Genomic DNA, 19019 nt, shown 5'->3' with positions numbered 1-19019 from the left:
TCTCTCTCTCCCCATCTCTCTCTCACCTTTTCTTTCTCTCTCTCTCACACTCTCATTCCATCTCTCTCTGTGTCACTCTCTCCCAACTCACTTGCTCGCGCTCTCATGCAGGCAGCTACAGTTCACTGTGCTACCACAAGGTGGGAAGACTGTTCTAACAACAACAGCGACACAACCACATCTGCCTGTTCTCCCTGCTTTCTCTGTGTTTCCCATCTCCTCTTTCTCTATGTGTATAAGACATGAGACATAGGGATCAGGCTCATTCCTTCTCTATTTCTGCCCAGTCTTCATCTCAATAGGAACACTTAGTAGTAGGACGATGGAGCACCATCATCAATTACAGGGATTCTTGAAAGATGGGGCAATCCCAACTTTTTCCCCACATATTTTTCTTAATATTAACCAAATTTGAGAAATACATTTTTATAGACCAACGTATCAGCTATCTTACCTCCTCTTTTTTTATGTATCATAAAATGCAACTAACTGGATTTATGTAAACTCTGTTAGACACCATAAAAGGCATTTCGTTTTTACATTTACTGTCCAACAACTGTTTAAAGGCCTTGATTGTTCAATTCTAACATTATATTAATTACATATGTAACACAAATCTTCAAACTTTTTGTTTTATACCACTATATAATTCTCCAGGGCTAATTTCATCAGCATTTTGGCATGTTTTTCTAGATTCAGAATATAAAACAAGATTCATAAATGAAACATGATCCTTTATGTCTAGCACAGCAAATATTTCAATAGTTTAAGCAATTATTGCAGAACAGTGATGAACATATTTTTTCAGAACATTTACTAAAAAAATATCTTAAGGGGGTTAACAAGGACTTCCGGAGATGACAATAGGTACTCAAAACAGACATGTTCTTGCCTCTAAAAGTAAAAGTTCAATACAAACATTTGTAAAATATGGAAAATGGTTCATTTGACAATCCTAAACAAAAACATAACCATTCTATAAGATCTTTTAGCACTCTGACGAGGGTTGACGTTAAACAAAAATCTGAGTTTACGTTTTACGGAGTTGACAAATCGCATATTGTTCTTCTTTACTCAGGTGGTATACAAAGTAGCAATTTAGTTTTTCCTCAGTTGCTTTATGACCATAAAACGAATTAAAATGAACATATTTTAACAAAAAGTCCTATTCTATCTTAATCTATAAGGGAGACGGAGTTGACAGGTAATGGTTCCAAGCTCGTCATCAAGCTCGAGACCCTGGGTCTCGACCCCGCCCTGTGCAACTGGGTACTGGACTTCCTGACGGGCCGCCCCCAGGTGGTGAGGGTAGGCAACAACATCTCCTCCCCGCTGATCCTCAACACTGGGGCCCCACAAGGGTGCGTTCTGAGCCCTCTCCTGTACTCCCTGTTCACCCACGACTGCGTGGCCACGCACGCCTCCAACTCAATCATCAAGTTTGCGGACGACACAACAGTGGTAGGCTTGATTACCAACAACGACGAGACGGCCTACAGGGAGGAGGTGAGGGCCCTCGGAGTGTGGTGTCAGGAAAATAACCTCACACTCAACGTCAACAAAACTAAGGAGATGATTGTGGACTTCAGGAAACAGCAGAGGGAACACCCCCATCCACATCGATGGAACAGTAGTGGAGAGGGTAGCAAGTTTTAAGTTCCTCGGCATACACATCACAGACAAACTGAATTGGTCCACTCACACAGACAGCTTCGTGAAGAAGGCGCAGCAGCGCCTCTTCAACCTCAGGAGGCTGAAGAAATTCGGCTTGTCACCAAAAGCACTCACAAAATTCTACAGATGCACAATCGAGAGCATCCTGGCGGGCTGTATCACCGCCTGGTAATGCAACTGCACCGCCCTCAACCGTAAGGCTCTCCAGAGGGTAGTGAGGTCTGCACAACGCATCACCGGGGGCAAACTACCTGCCCTCCAGGACAACTACACCACCCGATGCTACAGGAAGGCCATAAAGATCATCAAGGACATCAACCACCCGAGCCACTGCCTGTTCACCCCGCTGTCATCCAGAAGGCGAGGTCAGTACAGGTGCATCAAAGCTGGGACCGAGAGACTGAAAAACAGCTTCTATCTCAAGGCCATCAGAATGTTAAACAGCCACCACTAACATTGAGTGGCTACTGCCAACACACTGTCAATGACACTGACTCTACTCCAGCCACTTTAATAATGGGAATTGATGGGAAATGATGTAAATATATCACTAGCCACTTTAAACAATGCTACCTTATATAATGTTACTTACCCTACATTATTCATCTCATATGCATACGTAGATACTGTACTCTATATCATCGACTGCATCCTTATGTAATACATGTATCACTAGCCACTTTAACTATGCCACTTGGTTTACATACTCATCTCATATGTATATACTGTACTCAATATCATCTACTGTATCTTGCCTATGCTGCTCTGTACCATCACTCATTCATATATCCTTATGTACATATTCTTTATCCCCTTACACTGTGTATAAGACAGTAGTTTTTTGGAATTGTTAGTTAGATTACTTGTTCGTTATTACTGCATTGTCGGAACTAGAAGCACAAGCATTTCGCTACACTCGCATTAACATCTGCTAACCATGTGTATGTGACAAATAAAATTTGATTTGATTTGATTTGATTTGGTTGTGACCATGGTGATATCAATAATGTTTGTTTAAATCTATCAAAAGTAGAAGACTTTAGGGACCAGAGGTTGTTTTACTGCAGTACATGTCAGGAGATGGTATAACTGACCCAGCTCATTTCTGATTAATTTTAGACAAATCTGAGTTAACCAAAACTTCGGACACATTTTTTTAGGAATCACAGTTTTGAGATAAATATTCCTTAAAGTCAGAGATGGCTATTGTAAGAAACTACGAGACCCCTTTCAGTAAATATTCATTTAGCCTGTTTTTAAACTTTTAAACACTTTTCTGGAGAGTTTGAAATTGGGATCCCTTGCTCTGGACAAGGGCATTACCTGGCACATAGCCGGCAGTGTATTTCTTTTCAGCATGACATGTGGGAAATAGCCACATACAGTAAGTCAAGAAATTGGTTTAAGTACTGTCTCTGTAGAGTAAGATACTTTAGGTTTGTACTGTATGTAATTCAAGGTTTGGGATACAATACTTACTATGTAATAGTATGTTTATACAACCCTAATACAACAGGAACTCCAGTGTTACTACACAGGTGTAGGAGAAACAATGAAAAGTGGTAAAGTGTTACCACTCCTCCTGAACATAACATGATGTAGGTCAAATCATTGGTCAAAGGTCAAGGTCAGACGATGGATCATTATTACATTATTGTCGACATCACATGTTGGGGAATAATCAGAATTGGTTGGTAACATAGGTAAGATGTTTTATATTCATCATATGTTTGTAAGTTACTTCTCATCAGAATGTGTTTGTATAATACTGTGGCAGGGTCGCAGTATCTGTTCTATGTCAAGACTAAGTTGCTTGGGCCGGAGAGAGGGGAGAGGTCAAGCGTGTATCTCTTGGCTCCACAATGTCTGTGTGCCAGTCAGTGTGTCTCTGTGATCTTGTCAAGATAGGATGGATTTGATGTATGCCTGTTGATATGGAGGATTGGTTTATGGTTCTGAGTTTGAGAAAGGAGACAAAGCTGAACGATGAATTATGCCGATGCTGTCTTATCCTGTGTGTGTCTTTGCTATAAAGGATCTCAGTTGAAATGTGGAGGGAACTCTCAGAGAATTCATTGATAGACACTGAATTGATCTGAGAGTCACAGGGTTGTGATAGAGCTCATATAATTAAAGATGGACTTTGATAACTAACTCTGACTTGTGTGTGGTTTGCCCTCATGATTTGGTAAATAGAGGAAATTTCCATGACACACATCATGTTACTTTCCTATAGTCTCCTGAAGATGTACAGTATTTCTACTGAATATAATAAACTGTGTGATGACACCGTTCATCAGCTTGGTGTGACTTCATCTTAAAATACAGTAAAAAGGCAAAAGTATCAGTACCTCCACAAGCAGCATGGCTTGTCTTTGTCTCCAGTGCACTGTATGTGCTTTTTCTCCTGGCCCCAGGAGAGGACTGTGGCCAGTTAATAGCAGCCTATTGACACCGGACCATCTGCTGGTATGGACCACAGCCAGCAGAGAGGAGAGAGTCATTGCAAGCAGAGGAGCGAGAGTTACTTCAATTCTCCCCTAATGCTGTTAATGTTGTGCATTTGAACGTGTGATTATGTGCATATGTGCATGGATATGTAAACGATAGATGGGGAAAGAAGGGAGAGAGTGAGAATAAGGCTGAAATCTTATTCACATAGAGAACAAGTGAGACCATACAGCACTATCAATATTACTACTAGGTGTTTTTTTCTATCATGGCCTTATTCTTACATGTACCTCAAAAAGGATGTTACCATGTACAACTGGCTTCAGAGTCATTCCATGTCATTTCAGCAAGCCATGACACCCACCATCTCATATTGCTCTGAAATTGTTTCTGTAGTTAGAAACACATACAATTGGCATTCCTGAAACATTATTTTGTTGAAATATAAATTGATCTTGGAGAAATTAAGCAAATTGATTGCACCCAAATTAACCATTTTAATTTATAGGATTCAGATAATACTCAATAAATATCCAATTTGGGCAAAAACTTATTCCTGACAATGAGTAAGACATTAGAAATAACACAACATGGTCAAAAGCCACCCACGGAGCCCCCACGTCCCACGCCAATCCCGTCCCAACAACCAGTATACTGTATCAGTTCTCTATGTTTGACAAGCAGTATGAAGCTGTGGTTTGGAGTATTGCTTCTCCATACCATGTAATGTATGAGTCTGGTAATGGTTATTTTCCTTCATTCAGAGAAATTAGTAATTGAAGTCGCCTGCCCCATATATTGTTTCACTTTCGAGAGGAGCAAAACTTTTCTCTCATTTGTACAATCAATATAAACTATCAACATTTGTCATTTAATTTTCTAATGATTTGTCATTCGGTAAAAATGCCTGGGTGAGAATAAATAATAATATCAAGCAAGCATGTGCTGCGATCACCACATAGTGACGGAAGTTGTCAACAATGGAATAATTATATGGACTGACAAAGTAGCCTACTAAACAAGTAAACAGACCAAAACAACCACAGAAACAACCAAAGTCGACAGGAAATAACTAGAATGAACAACAATGACTAGCTACAGATTCTGATTCATAAACAATGTTTGGAGAAGGAGAGATTTTAGCGCTGAGATGAGTGACTGTGAGTAAGTGAAATAGGAAATGGGGAAATGAGAGCAGAGGGAGAGCGGCTTGTTCTAATCCAATCGTTGCAGCAGACGCCCGTTTCTTTACAGACAGGAGAACTAGCCAATAGTTGTTTAGAACACACAGCTCTTCACACTGTTAGAGTGAAAGAGAGAGATCTGTAGTCAATGAACAGCATTCTCACGTAGGTGTTCTTTTTGTCCAAGTGGGAAAGGGCAGTGTGGAGTACAATAGAGATGACATTGTCTGTGGAACTGTTGGGGCAGTATGCAAATTGGAGTGGGTCCAGGGTGTCTGGGAGGATGGTGTTGATGTGAGCCATGACCAGCCTTTCAAAGACTTTCATGGCTATAGGTGTGAGTGATACTGGCTGATAGTCATTTAGGCAGGTTACCTTGGTGTTCTTGGGCACGGGGACTATGGTGGTCTGCTTGAAACAAGTTGGCATTACAGACCGGGTCAGGGATAGGTTCATAATGTCAATGAAGACACTTGACAGCTGGTCAGCACATACTATTTTATTCATTTTTCTAGTCTCTTGCATTTATTAAATAGATCACAACATTTCCTTTACAACTTTGGATTAAAAAAAACAGATTTGGCACATGAAAAAAAATGTGTGGTCATCCTTACAATTCAAGCCAGTCCTCCATGAAAGCAATTCAGTTTGTCCTTATTTTACATCCAGGAAACAGACCCTTTGTGTGTGGTTCATTCTCTTCAAAAAAGGTATTGATTAGTTACTGTTAGACCATTCCTGGAGAACAAGCAAACCATTAGGCAACAGTAGTTCTAATGGTTTAAATGTTGTGGTTTCTAATGGTCTGTAATGGTAAAAGTCCCAAACACATAGACGGCATAGTGTTTTGCAATTGTAATGGTATTGGGTTTGGTTGGGTTTAATGGTAAATGTCACTGATCACAATACAGGCAAATATATGCAGGCAAATATATTGGCACAATTTTCTAAAATACTTCCATATTAAGTTTTAAAATAACTCCACATGTTGTAATTGGATTTTCAACATTTCAGAACAACTTTTTTTGTAAACTTAAGTTGAACAATTTTAATTGAGAAAATAAAGACGAGTGGCATGGACAAAAGTATTGGTACCCTGGAGCTAGTACTTGGTTGCACAGCCAAAGATGCTGTAACTGCATACAAATGCAACTTGTAGCCATCAATGAGCTTGCTGCACCATTCTACTGGAAAATTGTCCCACTCTTCAGCAGCAAACTGTTCCAATTTTTCAATGTTTGAGGCGTTTCCCTCCACCAACTGCTGTTTTTAGATCTCGCCCTAGGTTACTTTACTGACCCTGATACTGGTGACCTTGAGTGTATGCAAGACATCATGAAATCAGTAGTTTATCAAGTTTTTGGAGTGCAATGTTCAACAAAGTGTCCAAAAACGGGGTCTCTGTTGAAGGTTGTTGGTCTTCCAACAGAACAACAAGCCCAAACTCACATCAAAAGCACCCAGGAATGGCTCAAGAATAGGAGCTGTTCTGGAGAGGAACTGTTCTGGAGTGGCCAGCGAAGAGTCCAGATCTGAATCACTTCCAAAACCTATGGCGAGAGCTGAAAATAGCGGTTAGTGTAGGGCACCTCTCAAACATAGAATAATTAGATACTGTATACTGGTTGTTGGGATGGGATTGGCATGGGGTGTGGGGATCTGTGGGTGGCTTTTTATATCTCCCGTCTTACTCATTGGTAGGAAGAAGTTTGGTGCAAGTCGGATGTTGGATACTATATTCATTGAACATTATCTGAAATCCTATAAATTAAAATGGCCAATTAGGGTGCAATCATTTAGCTCAATTTCTCAGAGATCAAATTATGTTTCAATAAAACAATGTTTCAGGAATACTAATCGTATATGTTACTAACTACATAAACAATTTCAGAACAATCTGAGATGGTGGGTGTCAAAATCCTCTTTCTTGTGCTTTTTGAGGTGGAACGACCCTTCTCAAAACAGTCTCTGTGGGGACAGCCAGGCTGCCTGTACTCTGGGATGAGCTGTCACTTGAATCATCCAGTCTGAGGGTTGATTTCTCTGTCAGCTGCCTCTCAAGCCCTCTTCTCTGACCTGCTCAGTCCCAAGAGTCTCTTGATTGCTGTCGCCATAGTGACTGTCTGCATGCCGCCTGTTCATTCCAGTCCAACATGTCCTACCTTTTGATTTTGCATGACTTCCTTTTCATTGATGGCGCTTTATATGCCTACATGGTCAAACTAGAAAGGGTTTCCTTGTTCCAATACTGCACATGAAAACACATGCAGAGTTCCATCTAAAAAGACAGACTAGAAGCAATCTCTAAAAAAAGTAGCCATGAAAACATTATGGATTTATAATAAAATAATTTCAGTCATGCTATAAATACAAATATTTTTAAATTAGTAACAATGAAAAGAGAGTTTGAAAATATAATTTGCGAAGGATGATCTGAGGATCATGGACAGGACTGTACTTTTCTTTTGATTTCGATGATTGATGTGTTAATTAAATCAGCTTTTCAGTCTGTAATCTTGATGACAGATCTGCATGGAGTACAGATGTGCAGATGTGGAGATGTATTGTCAGGAGTTCATGGGCTTCATCATCATCCTCTAAAACTTTGATACCCCTGAGATGAGTCCAGAGATATACAAACCTAATCCCAGGTAGACACATCCAAGTTGATGATCTGGGCAATTCCACGTAAACAGAATGATGCAAAAACCAATGATTGCAAAGTTAAACAAACCATTCACACCCCCTTGACCTTTTCCACATTTTATTGTGTTACAGCCTGAGTTTAAAATGGATTAAATATTGATTTTGTGTCACTGGCCTACACACAATACCCCATAATGTCAAAGTGGAATTATGTTTTTAGACTTTTTTTACAAAAAAAAATGACTACCTCACACATACAATTGTCTGTAAGGTCCTTAAGTCGAGCAGTGAATTTCAAACAATGATTCAACCACAAAGACCAGGGAGGTTCCTCAGTGCCTTGCAAAGAAGTGCACCCATTGGTAGATGGGGGAAAAAGCAGACATTGAGTATGCCTTTGATCATGGTGAAGTCATTAATTACACTATGGATAGTGTATCAATACACCCAGTCACTACAAAGACACACACGTCTATCCTAACTCAGATGCTGGAGAGTAAGGAAACTGCTCAGAGATTATACCATGAGGCCAATGGTGATTTTAAAACAGTTACAGAGGAAAATGGCTGTTATACGAGAAAACTGAAAACATTGCAGTTATTCCATAATACTAAACTAAATGACAAAGTGAAAAGAAGGAAGCTTGTATAGAATCAAATTCCTAAATTCCAAAACATGCATCCTGTTTACAATAAGGCACTAAAGTGAAACTGCAAACATTTGGCAAAGAAATTAACTTATGTCCTGAATACAAAGCGTTATGTTGGGGAAAATCCAACACAACACATCACTGAGTACCACTCTTCATATTTTCAAGCATGGAGGTGTTATGGGTATGCTTTTCATTGGCAAGGACTAGGGAGTTTTTTAAGGATATAATGAAGCAGATTAGAGCTAAGCACAGGCAAAATCTGAGCGAAAAACCTGGTTCAGTCTGCTTTCCAAAAGACGCAGGGAGACAAATTCATCTTTCAGCAGGACAATAACCTAAAACACAAGGCCAAATCTACACTGGAGTTGCTTACCAAGATGATACTGAATGTTCATGAGAGGCTTAGTTAAAGTTTTGACTGAAATCCTCTTGAAAATCTAAGGCAAGACTTTAAAATGTCTGTCTTGCAATGATCAACAACCAACTTAACAGAGCTTGAAGAATAAATAAAATAATAATGTGCAAATGTTGTACAATCCAGGTGTGCAAAGCTCTTAGAGACGTACCCAGAAAGACTCACAGCTGTAATCTCTGCCAAAGGTAATTCTAACATGTATTGACTCAGGGGTGTGATTACTTATGTAAATGAGATATTTCTGTATTACATTTTCAATCAATTTGAAAAAATGTCAAATTAAAAATGTTTTCACTTTGTCATTATGGTGTATTGTGTGCAGATGAGTGAGAGTTCAGGCAGTAACTGTTGGTGTGTAGCTTCGAACACACCAACAGCAAAATAGTACGCAGCATCGTCTAGATATGTATGCAAAAAAAGTTCAACATTCACCTTCTGATACCATTTCTGTCAAGCAGTCTACGCATACAGTTTGACGCATACGTTCAATAAATCCAATGCATGCACCACACCGAACGCACTGCAACTTCCTCTGCAACGCAAAGCTGCATGGCAAATGTAGCATTTCATTGGATATGAATGTAATTCTGGTTTACCAAAATGCAATGACGCTGTCGGTGTGATCGAAACGTAAGTCATGGGGTATGAATACTTTCTGAAGGCACTGTATATGCATAAGGACGACTTTTAATAATGTCCACTGAAAATGTTACAAAAACACATGGAATTGCCCGTCCACAGTACATTCAACGAAACATGTAGGTCTACAAATGGAACAACACAGACAAGAAGCGTTTAAAATATAATACATGATTTTGTTTCTTGTCTCAAAGTAATTTCATTGAACATCAGTCCAAAAATAAATCCAGCACCATGGAGCCCATTAATTGGCATGAGTTAAGGGATGACATACCATGAAGGACAGTTATTACATTTTCAATTTTAAGGAAATATTGCACAGCAGTTCTTTATCATTAAGAAATAATCATGCCATCCTAGCTGTTCAGATGCCTGTAGCTTGCCATTAAATATGATCACAGGGAGAAAAATCCTTGTCCTACTCCCAGCTTTATTCAGTTTCTCCTGTTACACAAAGCTTATAACCTGAAAAGTAACAACAGAAATTCTATATGTCTCTTGCTCTGGAGTCATATGGCGATTCATTTTATGCAGCTAATACTACTACTACTACTACTACTACTACTACTAATAGATTGGATTTATATAGTGCTTTTCTACCAACTGAGGTACTCAAAGCGCTTTACATAATAGGGGGAAACTCACCTCTTCCACCGCACATGTGTAGCACCACCCTGGGTGATGTACAGCAACCATTTTGTGCCACAACGCTCACCACACATCAGCTATCAGGTGAAGAGGTGAGGAGTTATATATGCCAATTAGGAATGAGGGGGATGATTAGGTGGCCATTATGGACTGAGGCCAGGTTGGGAATTTAGCCATGACACAGGGGTTAACACCCCTACTCTTACGATAAGTGCCATGGGATCAGCTGCGGCCGTAATAATGGAAAGAGAATAGGGTCGGGCTTGATTGGTTTGATAACATATGCTCCAATTGTCTAGAAATCCTCATGCTTTAATAAATCAGTGGATAATTTAGAATCACAGCCAACAGTGAGTGAGAGATATTGCATTTCATGCTACATGTTTAGGCTCTGAAGCCTACCATGTTCTCTATGTTAGCTAAAAAGAGGAGAGAGGACCATACATCGTTCGTTTAGATTTCCGAAATAGGCCTACTTCCACTGCCAGAGATTATATATATATATATATATATTTCTTGGACCCCCATTTCCACTGTCCAAACAAATGGAATAAACCATAGAGATCCTATTAAATTACTAGAGAGGCTATGTCATAAACTCTCAGTTTCAAAATGCGGTGAAATGGCAATTTCATTGCAATAATGAACACAATTCCATTGCAGTATTAATTCATTAAATTATTCAGTGACAGTCAAAATAACTCTTCAATATGCATATTCATGAGGCTAGCATAGTATTTAACTCTACATTGAATAGAGATGGTTGACATCAACACCCCTCATCGAATATTCAAAATATTATTCAAATAACGAAATATCCACTAATTCAAATATCCACCAATCCAAAGAGAGGAATAGGTGTCGGTCATGGCTAGAAGGTATTCAGCTTTTTTTACTTTTCGTAGCAGGTTAGAATAATTAGCGTAGCAGGTTAGGAGAAATAGGTTAAGGTTAGGAAAAGGGTTAGGGTTCGCTGAAATGCAAAAAATATCAAATTTGTACGTTAATTTGACAAAAACTGAATTAGTTCTAGCAATGACCTTTTACTGTATGTCAAACCAAACCTCCTCCTCCCTTAGCCACACGCTGTGTTGCCGTGGCAACACTAAGCCAGCGTCATGCGCTGGTGTGTTGTGCAAAAATGGAAAGGAAGATGGAGGAGAACGTGAGAGACGTCGACACCGGTGTGTAAATACAGTAGCTCTAGCTAGATACCTCCACAGTACCTATATGAGAGTGCATAGAAGGTAGCTGCACATTTAGTTAGTGCATGAGTCTGGATTGCTACATCACTCACCTAGACCGACGCATCATCGTTTGTGAACATCAACATCTAGCTAGCTTGTCAGCTAGCTAACCTTCTAGTTACTGTAGCTAGCTAACTAACGTTAACGTTCCTAGTTTAGCTACATGAGATACATACTACTAGCTAGTGTCATCAATATGAAAATGTTCAGCAAATTGAACTGTTTGCCGTGAACATTCTGCCTGGACGGGTTAGCTACTTGCCATTCAGTTTATGCTGTTTTGCTATGAGTTTAGCTAACAGCTAACTTTAGCTAGCTAGCTCTGGTCCAGGGCGTCGTTCCGCTGTACTCAACGAACGACGTCCAGGACCAGCGTTAGCAAATACTCGATGTCTGTTGCAGCAACTGGCAGTGGGAGGAAGTAGTGGCTACCTATGTCTATTCCCTCTGTATGTAGCTATGGTAATAGCATGGTAGTGGGTACACATCATTGTACGGGTTTTAATTAGTCTACAATTACAATATTTGACTTCATAGAGTTAAATCCGAATCCACATCATATGTAACATCCATGGCATGGTATTAGCTACCTAGGCTGTACTGTAATTAAATGCAACACTAGCATTGCGACTTGATTTATAAAGTGAGATTATTATCTATTATTAATGTATTAGCTGCAGTTAAAGGACAGTATGTTCACTTCAAATGGCATAGGCTATTTAACCTCCTGCTTTAGCACCTGTCAACAAACAGGGCCAAGCACTTGTAAGACCTGACTATAGGCCTAGCTGTTTATTGTTGTGAGGTTTAAGCTAGTAACATTCCATTTGTTTACAATAGTGAAATGTCTGAAGTTACCAAAATAAATAATTTATCACACCTTTTTGTTGCTTTGAGGTTTTTATTTTGTTCTAATTCATGTAGATATATTTCTGCAAGGATACTTCAGTTAAGGCTTTGCCAACAGTATGCCTTATTTACTATGCAGAAGGCAGGCATGGACCAATGGTCCCTTTTTAAACCTCAGCTAGCCACATTCGATGCATGAAGAAACTTTGTCATATCTACTTCTGATTCAATTTAATATAAGCCTTAATATAATATTTAGCCCATGTGATAATTTAAGAATAGCGGGGTGTTTAATAGAGCTTAGTTCAGATTAAGTGGTTTGACAAGTGATATGTGGTTTTCCTAGGCAGTGAAGCTGGAAGAGAGGAAGTCTTAGTGGGCAATGTGAACAAGCTGATGGTTACTCCAACAGGATATACAGGAGTTTCACGGAAAAGCCACCTTGTCTTTGATGCTTGCTTCGAGAGTGGTAAGTACAAACTGAATGAGGTCTAATGTCAGAATTTACTACAGTGACATTTGATACATTTGTACTTAATATTTGTAAATATATACACAGACTAGGCTTACGCTTATTAGGCTAATTTTCAATTGTATTTGACCTAGCTTAAGTAGTTATAGGCTATGTAAATCTACTTTGGATCACAAAACAATCCAGTGTTATCAAGCTATTATACAACGGGTGGGTCTAATCCTGAATGCTAAATAGGTTAAAAATGCATTCCAGCCAGTGTCTGCTCCACAAGTTAACACCGGCTAAATCCATGATGACATTAATGTCGGTCCCTCAATTTAAAAAAGGCAGTATATGGCAAAGAGATGGTGGGATTAAGGATATAGTAAATCATGTATATAATGTAGGCTATGCTTGCTCATACAAGGCAGGTTGACAGGTTGTTCAATACCAGATACCATATTTCTGGGTATTGTACTACATTTTCAGCTACAATTTTTTCATGTTTACTAATATACAAGAAGACCCACACAAACACAAAAAGATAGTTTTTTAGTGCGATCCTCTCTGTCTGATCCTCCTTTACAGATCTCATATACTTTAGTTACAAAAGTATTTTTTTCCTAAGATATGTTTCTGTGATTTGAATTGCATCATATCAAAGCAATGAAATTATATTAAATATTGCCTTTATGTTCTCAATTATTAATACAAGCAGAATATTCTATACATCAATTAGGCCTAAATCATCTCTTTGATTGTGGCTTTTAATGGTTAATCATATATAAAAAAGGGTAACAAAAAAATTCAAAGGCTCTATGTGAGTCACTGCTCTTTTAGCTTGTCCATCTTCCTGGTTGAAGACTGTAATTAAACAAGTTAATATGTTCCAGAATGCTTTGTAAATGGCTTTTGTTTAGCACTTTTCAACCAAATGAATGACACCGCAATGAAAATAAAGTGCTTTCCCCTGTGACAAGGTCAAGTGGGCAGCAAAGAGAGCGGCTTTGGGCTGGAGTGACAGTGAGTCAGTGGGCCTGTGGAACATTCACAATATCATTCTCTGCTGGGAGATTAGGTTCAGGGTCTTCAACAGATGATACACAGTTTTCATATTCTTGACAGGCAACCAATTTTTGGCTGTGCAAAGATGAGATGTTTAACTTGTGTTTCTATTCTGTTTGGTTCAGCTGTCAGAGGATAGACTTTTTAAGTTGATACATTTTTTTGTTTGTAATTTGGATAGAGTTCGAAACTTCTGAGATGATTCTCTGTGTTTTTCTCCCAGACGTCAAACTGAGAAAAACAGGCAATTATAGGTTTATAAGATACACCTTTTTAAGGTAAGCTTAAACAACCAAATGGGACTGTCAATCAAATTAAATTCACATGATAGCGGTATTACTACAATATAATATATATTATTGTCCGTCACACCATCGCACCACATACAGGTGAGAGGTTTGTCAGTTAAGAGATAAACAAAGAGCTTCTAAGGATCGCGGGAGCCATGAGGATTAAAGGATATGTCTTAAACGGAGTGTTACGCTAGATCCAGAGTTATGAATGAGGATAAAAACAGCTATGCATGTGGGCTGTCAAGGGGAGTGAATAGAGGAGAGGGTAGATAAACATATGTTTTAGTAGGTTGATATGAATAAATAATCAGGAGACTTTTTATTTTATTTGTACGTTTCCCTATTTTCCCAGATGACATGCTCAGAGTCCCTCAGACATTGATTAATGGGCGTTAAGCTCCCAGACGGGGATCAGCTAACATATATGACATTACCCAGATGTCTCTAGGTCTGAAAATTCTCCTGAATGATTTATGGAATTGATATTAATCTATTTCCAGTAAATGCATTACCAAAGTTGGAAACGGAGAGGAATTGATGTTACTGCGCTAATGTCATATTAATGTCCTGTTGCTATTTCAATGAAGCAACACAGCTAGGCTAAATGTTTTTAACCACTTGTAAGCCAACAGGACTGAATTAGTAATTTGTCACATCAGTGGTCATACTGTATGTTGTTTACAGTGTATCTGTCAATCCGTTTTTTTAGGGCTTAGCCCTCACTCTGTAAATAATTGGGGTTTGATTTGTTGGTGGAATTGAGAAACAAGGAGGACTGTTCATAATACATCCATTTGGCATTGCATACCTTGAGTAGCAACACACATTCAACGTCAATGTGTTTACGTTGAAGAAGAATGCCTTTCATATTACCAAGGTGTAAGCTTATTTCAAACATGTCTGGTGTTTGTCATACTTACTAAGAGGATTCAAGATCAAGATCTATTGTTAATGTAGTGTTTAAATTGTCCCTATAGGCTGTGTTTATACAGGCAGTCTGATATTTTGACCATAACTGGTGTTTTGACCAATCAGATCAGATCTTTTGCCAATAATTGGGCAAAAGATCAGAATTAGGCTGTCTGTGTAAATGCAGCCTTAGAGGACATCCATATCTAGACAGTATCACATGGTAAAATAACTACCATCCATATTCCATCCAGTCACAGTGATATCTGTGAATGTCTCACATTTCCAATTCATGCATATGTCAGGCCTGTATGATACGACACTGACAGGAAGAAAATTAGAGTACCCTCATAGAGGCTATTGTATGGATCACATGCATATGTCCTCCTCCAAGCTTTATTGTAATGGACTTTCATGCCAGTAAAAGTCCATTTTACTCTCCTCAAACATAATGTATTGCCTGAAACATGGGAATTCAAGCACACATATTTTTTTGAATTTATGCAGAGATATCACTCAGCGAGTTTCATGCTGCCAATATTGCTGCTTTTTTTTTAGGACAGCTGTCAGCATGTTGCATACATTTTAGAAACTAGAGATTTTATTAGATTTTAGTATCCCTGGTAATAAATTCTAATTGGTTTATTAAAACAGACTATGGCAATGTAAGCTGTTTACTAAAGGTATAAAACACCTAATTTACATTTAGATGAGAGATTCAGTTTCTTGTCAACCATATGCAGATTAGGTCAGTGGTATATCTTTTCATAGGCATTGCAGCCCACAGGTCTGAGTCACACTAAAATGCTTCAGCAGTCCTCCATTTGCTTTTTAAGATAATACAAGAAAATTACCTCCATTATGCAGACTTTGATAGTACAGAGACATAATGACTATTTCCTCAAGGAGTCATTAAAACCATATTGATGGTCCTGTAGATATAGAGGTATGAGAAACAATATGCACATTCCAGAGACTCCTTTATGCTAATTGAGTTTTAATAGTTCTAATTATCTCTTTAGCTCCTCAATTTCATTTTTGTTACGGATGTTTATTAATCAATGGGTTTTTATTTAGAGAAAGGAACATATTTGTATCTATAATTACATCGACCTTTATCATTAGTTATACAATGTTTACATGGAGAAATGAAATGTTTATGTCTCTTTGACAGTTCTTTTCTATCAATGTCAGACAGAATTATGGCATTGCTTTAATGTGAAAGTGTGATTAGTGCTTGAAACAGAATTCTTTACATTGGGAATATTAGTCAGCAATCAGCAATCATATGTGCTCGCATTTCCATTAGTGTTACAAAGAAGCAGAAATAATCTAACAGTCAAATTAAAAATAAATATTCTATTCAGTAAATAATTTTCTAGAAAACAACCTGTGCATCCATCTGTGCACATTCAAGATTTAGCTAAAACATACTGTAGCCTATATGTTTTTGAAAATCTTTCCTCTATATCAACTAATTCCAACATCTTTGTCATTCAGCAAACTTTGTATTTTGGTAAACAGATTTTTGGTAAACAGTTATTTCCTCTTGTTTAGTGCACTGGTTTGTTGTAGACCTATTGTAAGTAACTGCTGTTTTTATTAACTATTATTCTTCTTTCCGTTGGTACAGTCATGTTAGTTGAGGTAATTAGTAATAAGTCAGGTTAAGAGAAAGACAGAGGCAGGGACATTATGATGGTATGCCAGAGTATAGGGTGAAAGTCTGTCACCGGTCTGGAAGAAAAAGTGATTTATCAGGTCTAAACAGATGCTCTGTTCATAGACCTGGATGTGCTAGTGAGTGTTTTTGTATTTGCTATGCAGATAACTTGAGTCCACCACTGTATCCTCTGCTGTAGGAAGCCATTTCCCTTCACACTTCATCAACCGTCTTACCTGCATGCGTCTGCGTTCTCGTTCACCATTTTTATGGAATATCAGGCTGATGCACCCCATCACATTTGGGCTCTTGCCAAATCCTGTGCAGATGGGCAACCTTACTTGCTAGTGTTGTTTTTCCTGATGAGATAACACTGAATGTAGGAAGGGGCGACAGGGGTTTCCTTCCAAAAGATGTAAAGTTCTGTACCGGAATGTTTATTAAAATTTGGCATTTTGTGTTTCTAGAAAATAAAAGAGAGCCGCACACTCTAAGAGTTCAGATGCAAAAATGTAATACCAATGTTTCGACAACCAAGCTGTCTTCATCAGGGTATAATCACAAACACTACGGGATGACTCGTTTATATAGTGTCAAAAGACACAGGTGTCTGTAATCATGGCCAAGAGTGACCTAATATCATTGGTTAATAATCAAATATTAAAATGTCATACAAAGAACAGCATACAAACAACAAATGGATAGCATACGATCATAGATTAATTTAACTACACAAGTTTACAAACAATTACAATGGCAAAGTCACAATAGTCACAAGAATGGCTTCAGAGCATCTGAGCTCTTAGAGTGTGCGGCTCTCTTTTATTTTCAAGTTTCTACTCCGCTAGCCAGCACCTCGTCTTAATAGGTGTGCGTTTTTTTTCTTCTAGATCATTTTGTGTTTCTAACCATTTGTGATGGAAATGTTTTATCCAAACTTGGAAAGTGAATCTAATTCATGCAAGTTTTACATGACTATAGGGTAACAGATTAAATGTTTATTATTGTGTACTGCTGACTGCTAAATTACATCAAAGAATGACAAAATAAGACCAAATGATTGTGTACAAATAGTCTTTTAAATGGAAGTTCTGTTCTTTATGATACAGATACCTCTGAAAGGCCTACTAAATCTGTTGAAGTAGTCTACGAGGAGTAAGTAGCATGATATAACTCGGTACAATCCCAACTTTTTGTTCACAAATATTTTCTTAAGAATAACAAGAGTTGAAATATGTATTTATATAGACCAAAGAATCAGCTATTACACCATGTAAAAGAACAACCTCTTAATACATTTTTTTCCTCCATATAATGCACTAAACTGGATTGCTTTTTATATGTATTGTCCAACAAGTGTTTAAAGCCCTGATTGTTTCATTCTAACATTACATTATTCAAATATGTAATGTAAATCTACAAACATCTTTTTGTTTAATTTTATGCCACTGTATTATGCTCCAGGGCTAATTTCGTCAGCATTTTGGCATGTTTTTCTTCATTCACAGATTCAGAACATAAAACAAGATTTATAAAGGAAACATGATCCTTTATGTCTAAGCACAGCAAATACTTTAATAGTTTAAGCATATATTGCAGAACAATGATCAACATATGTTTTCTGAATATTTACCCCACAAAAAATCTTAAGGGGGTTTAGCAACTAGTAACAGAGTTGACAAGCCACTGACAGAGTTGAAAACATACTCAAAACAGACATATTCTTGTCTCTAAAAATAAGTTCTGTACCAACATTTGTAAAATGCGATTTAAATTTTTTTTATTTACATTTCCCCAACAAAAACATAACCATTCTATTAGATCTTTCAGCACAAATTGCATATTTTCCTTCTTTATTCAAGTGTTATACTACATAGCAATTTTGTCTAAAATCTAATTAAAATTACTTTTTAAAATTTTGTGATATTGAATTACGATCTCGTCTCTTTGCTGCAACTCCCCAACGGGCTCGGGAGAGGCGAAGTTCGAGTCATGCGTCCTCCGAAACATGACGCGCCAAACCGCGCTTCTTAACACCCGCCCGCTTAACCCGGAAGCTAGTTGCACCAATGTGTCGGAGGAAACACCATTGAACTGACGACCGAAGTCAGCCTGCAGGCGCCCAGCCAGCCACAAGGAGCCGCTAGAGCCAAGTAAAGCCCCCTCCGGCCAAACCCTCCCCTAACCCGGATGACGCTGGGCCAATTGTGCACTGCCCTATGGGACTCCC

The 19019-nt window shown here is 38.3% G+C and overlaps 1 protein-coding gene across 1 annotated transcript in view; it reads left to right on the top strand.

Moving 5' to 3' along the window:
* The first annotated feature begins 11315 nt into the window (after positions 1–11315).
* The window catches only part of LOC112246650 (cytosolic carboxypeptidase 6), a 455449-nt gene continuing 447745 nt past the window's right edge, over positions 11316–19019 (top strand). Inside the window, exons 1-2 of the mRNA XM_024415160.2 lie at positions 11316–11493; positions 12752–12874. Of these exons, the coding sequence (XP_024270928.1) occupies positions 11451–11493; positions 12752–12874 (166 nt within the window). The 5' untranslated portion in view covers positions 11316–11450. The remainder of the gene's footprint in view (positions 11494–12751; positions 12875–19019) is intronic.

The sequence above is a fragment of the Oncorhynchus tshawytscha genome, linkage group LG01, assembly GCF_018296145.1.
Source record: "Oncorhynchus tshawytscha isolate Ot180627B linkage group LG01, Otsh_v2.0, whole genome shotgun sequence".
Taxonomy (NCBI): domain Eukaryota; kingdom Metazoa; phylum Chordata; class Actinopteri; order Salmoniformes; family Salmonidae; genus Oncorhynchus; species Oncorhynchus tshawytscha.
The sequence above is the reverse complement of the archived record's forward strand: the minus strand, read 5'-3'. Positions and strand labels throughout refer to the sequence as shown.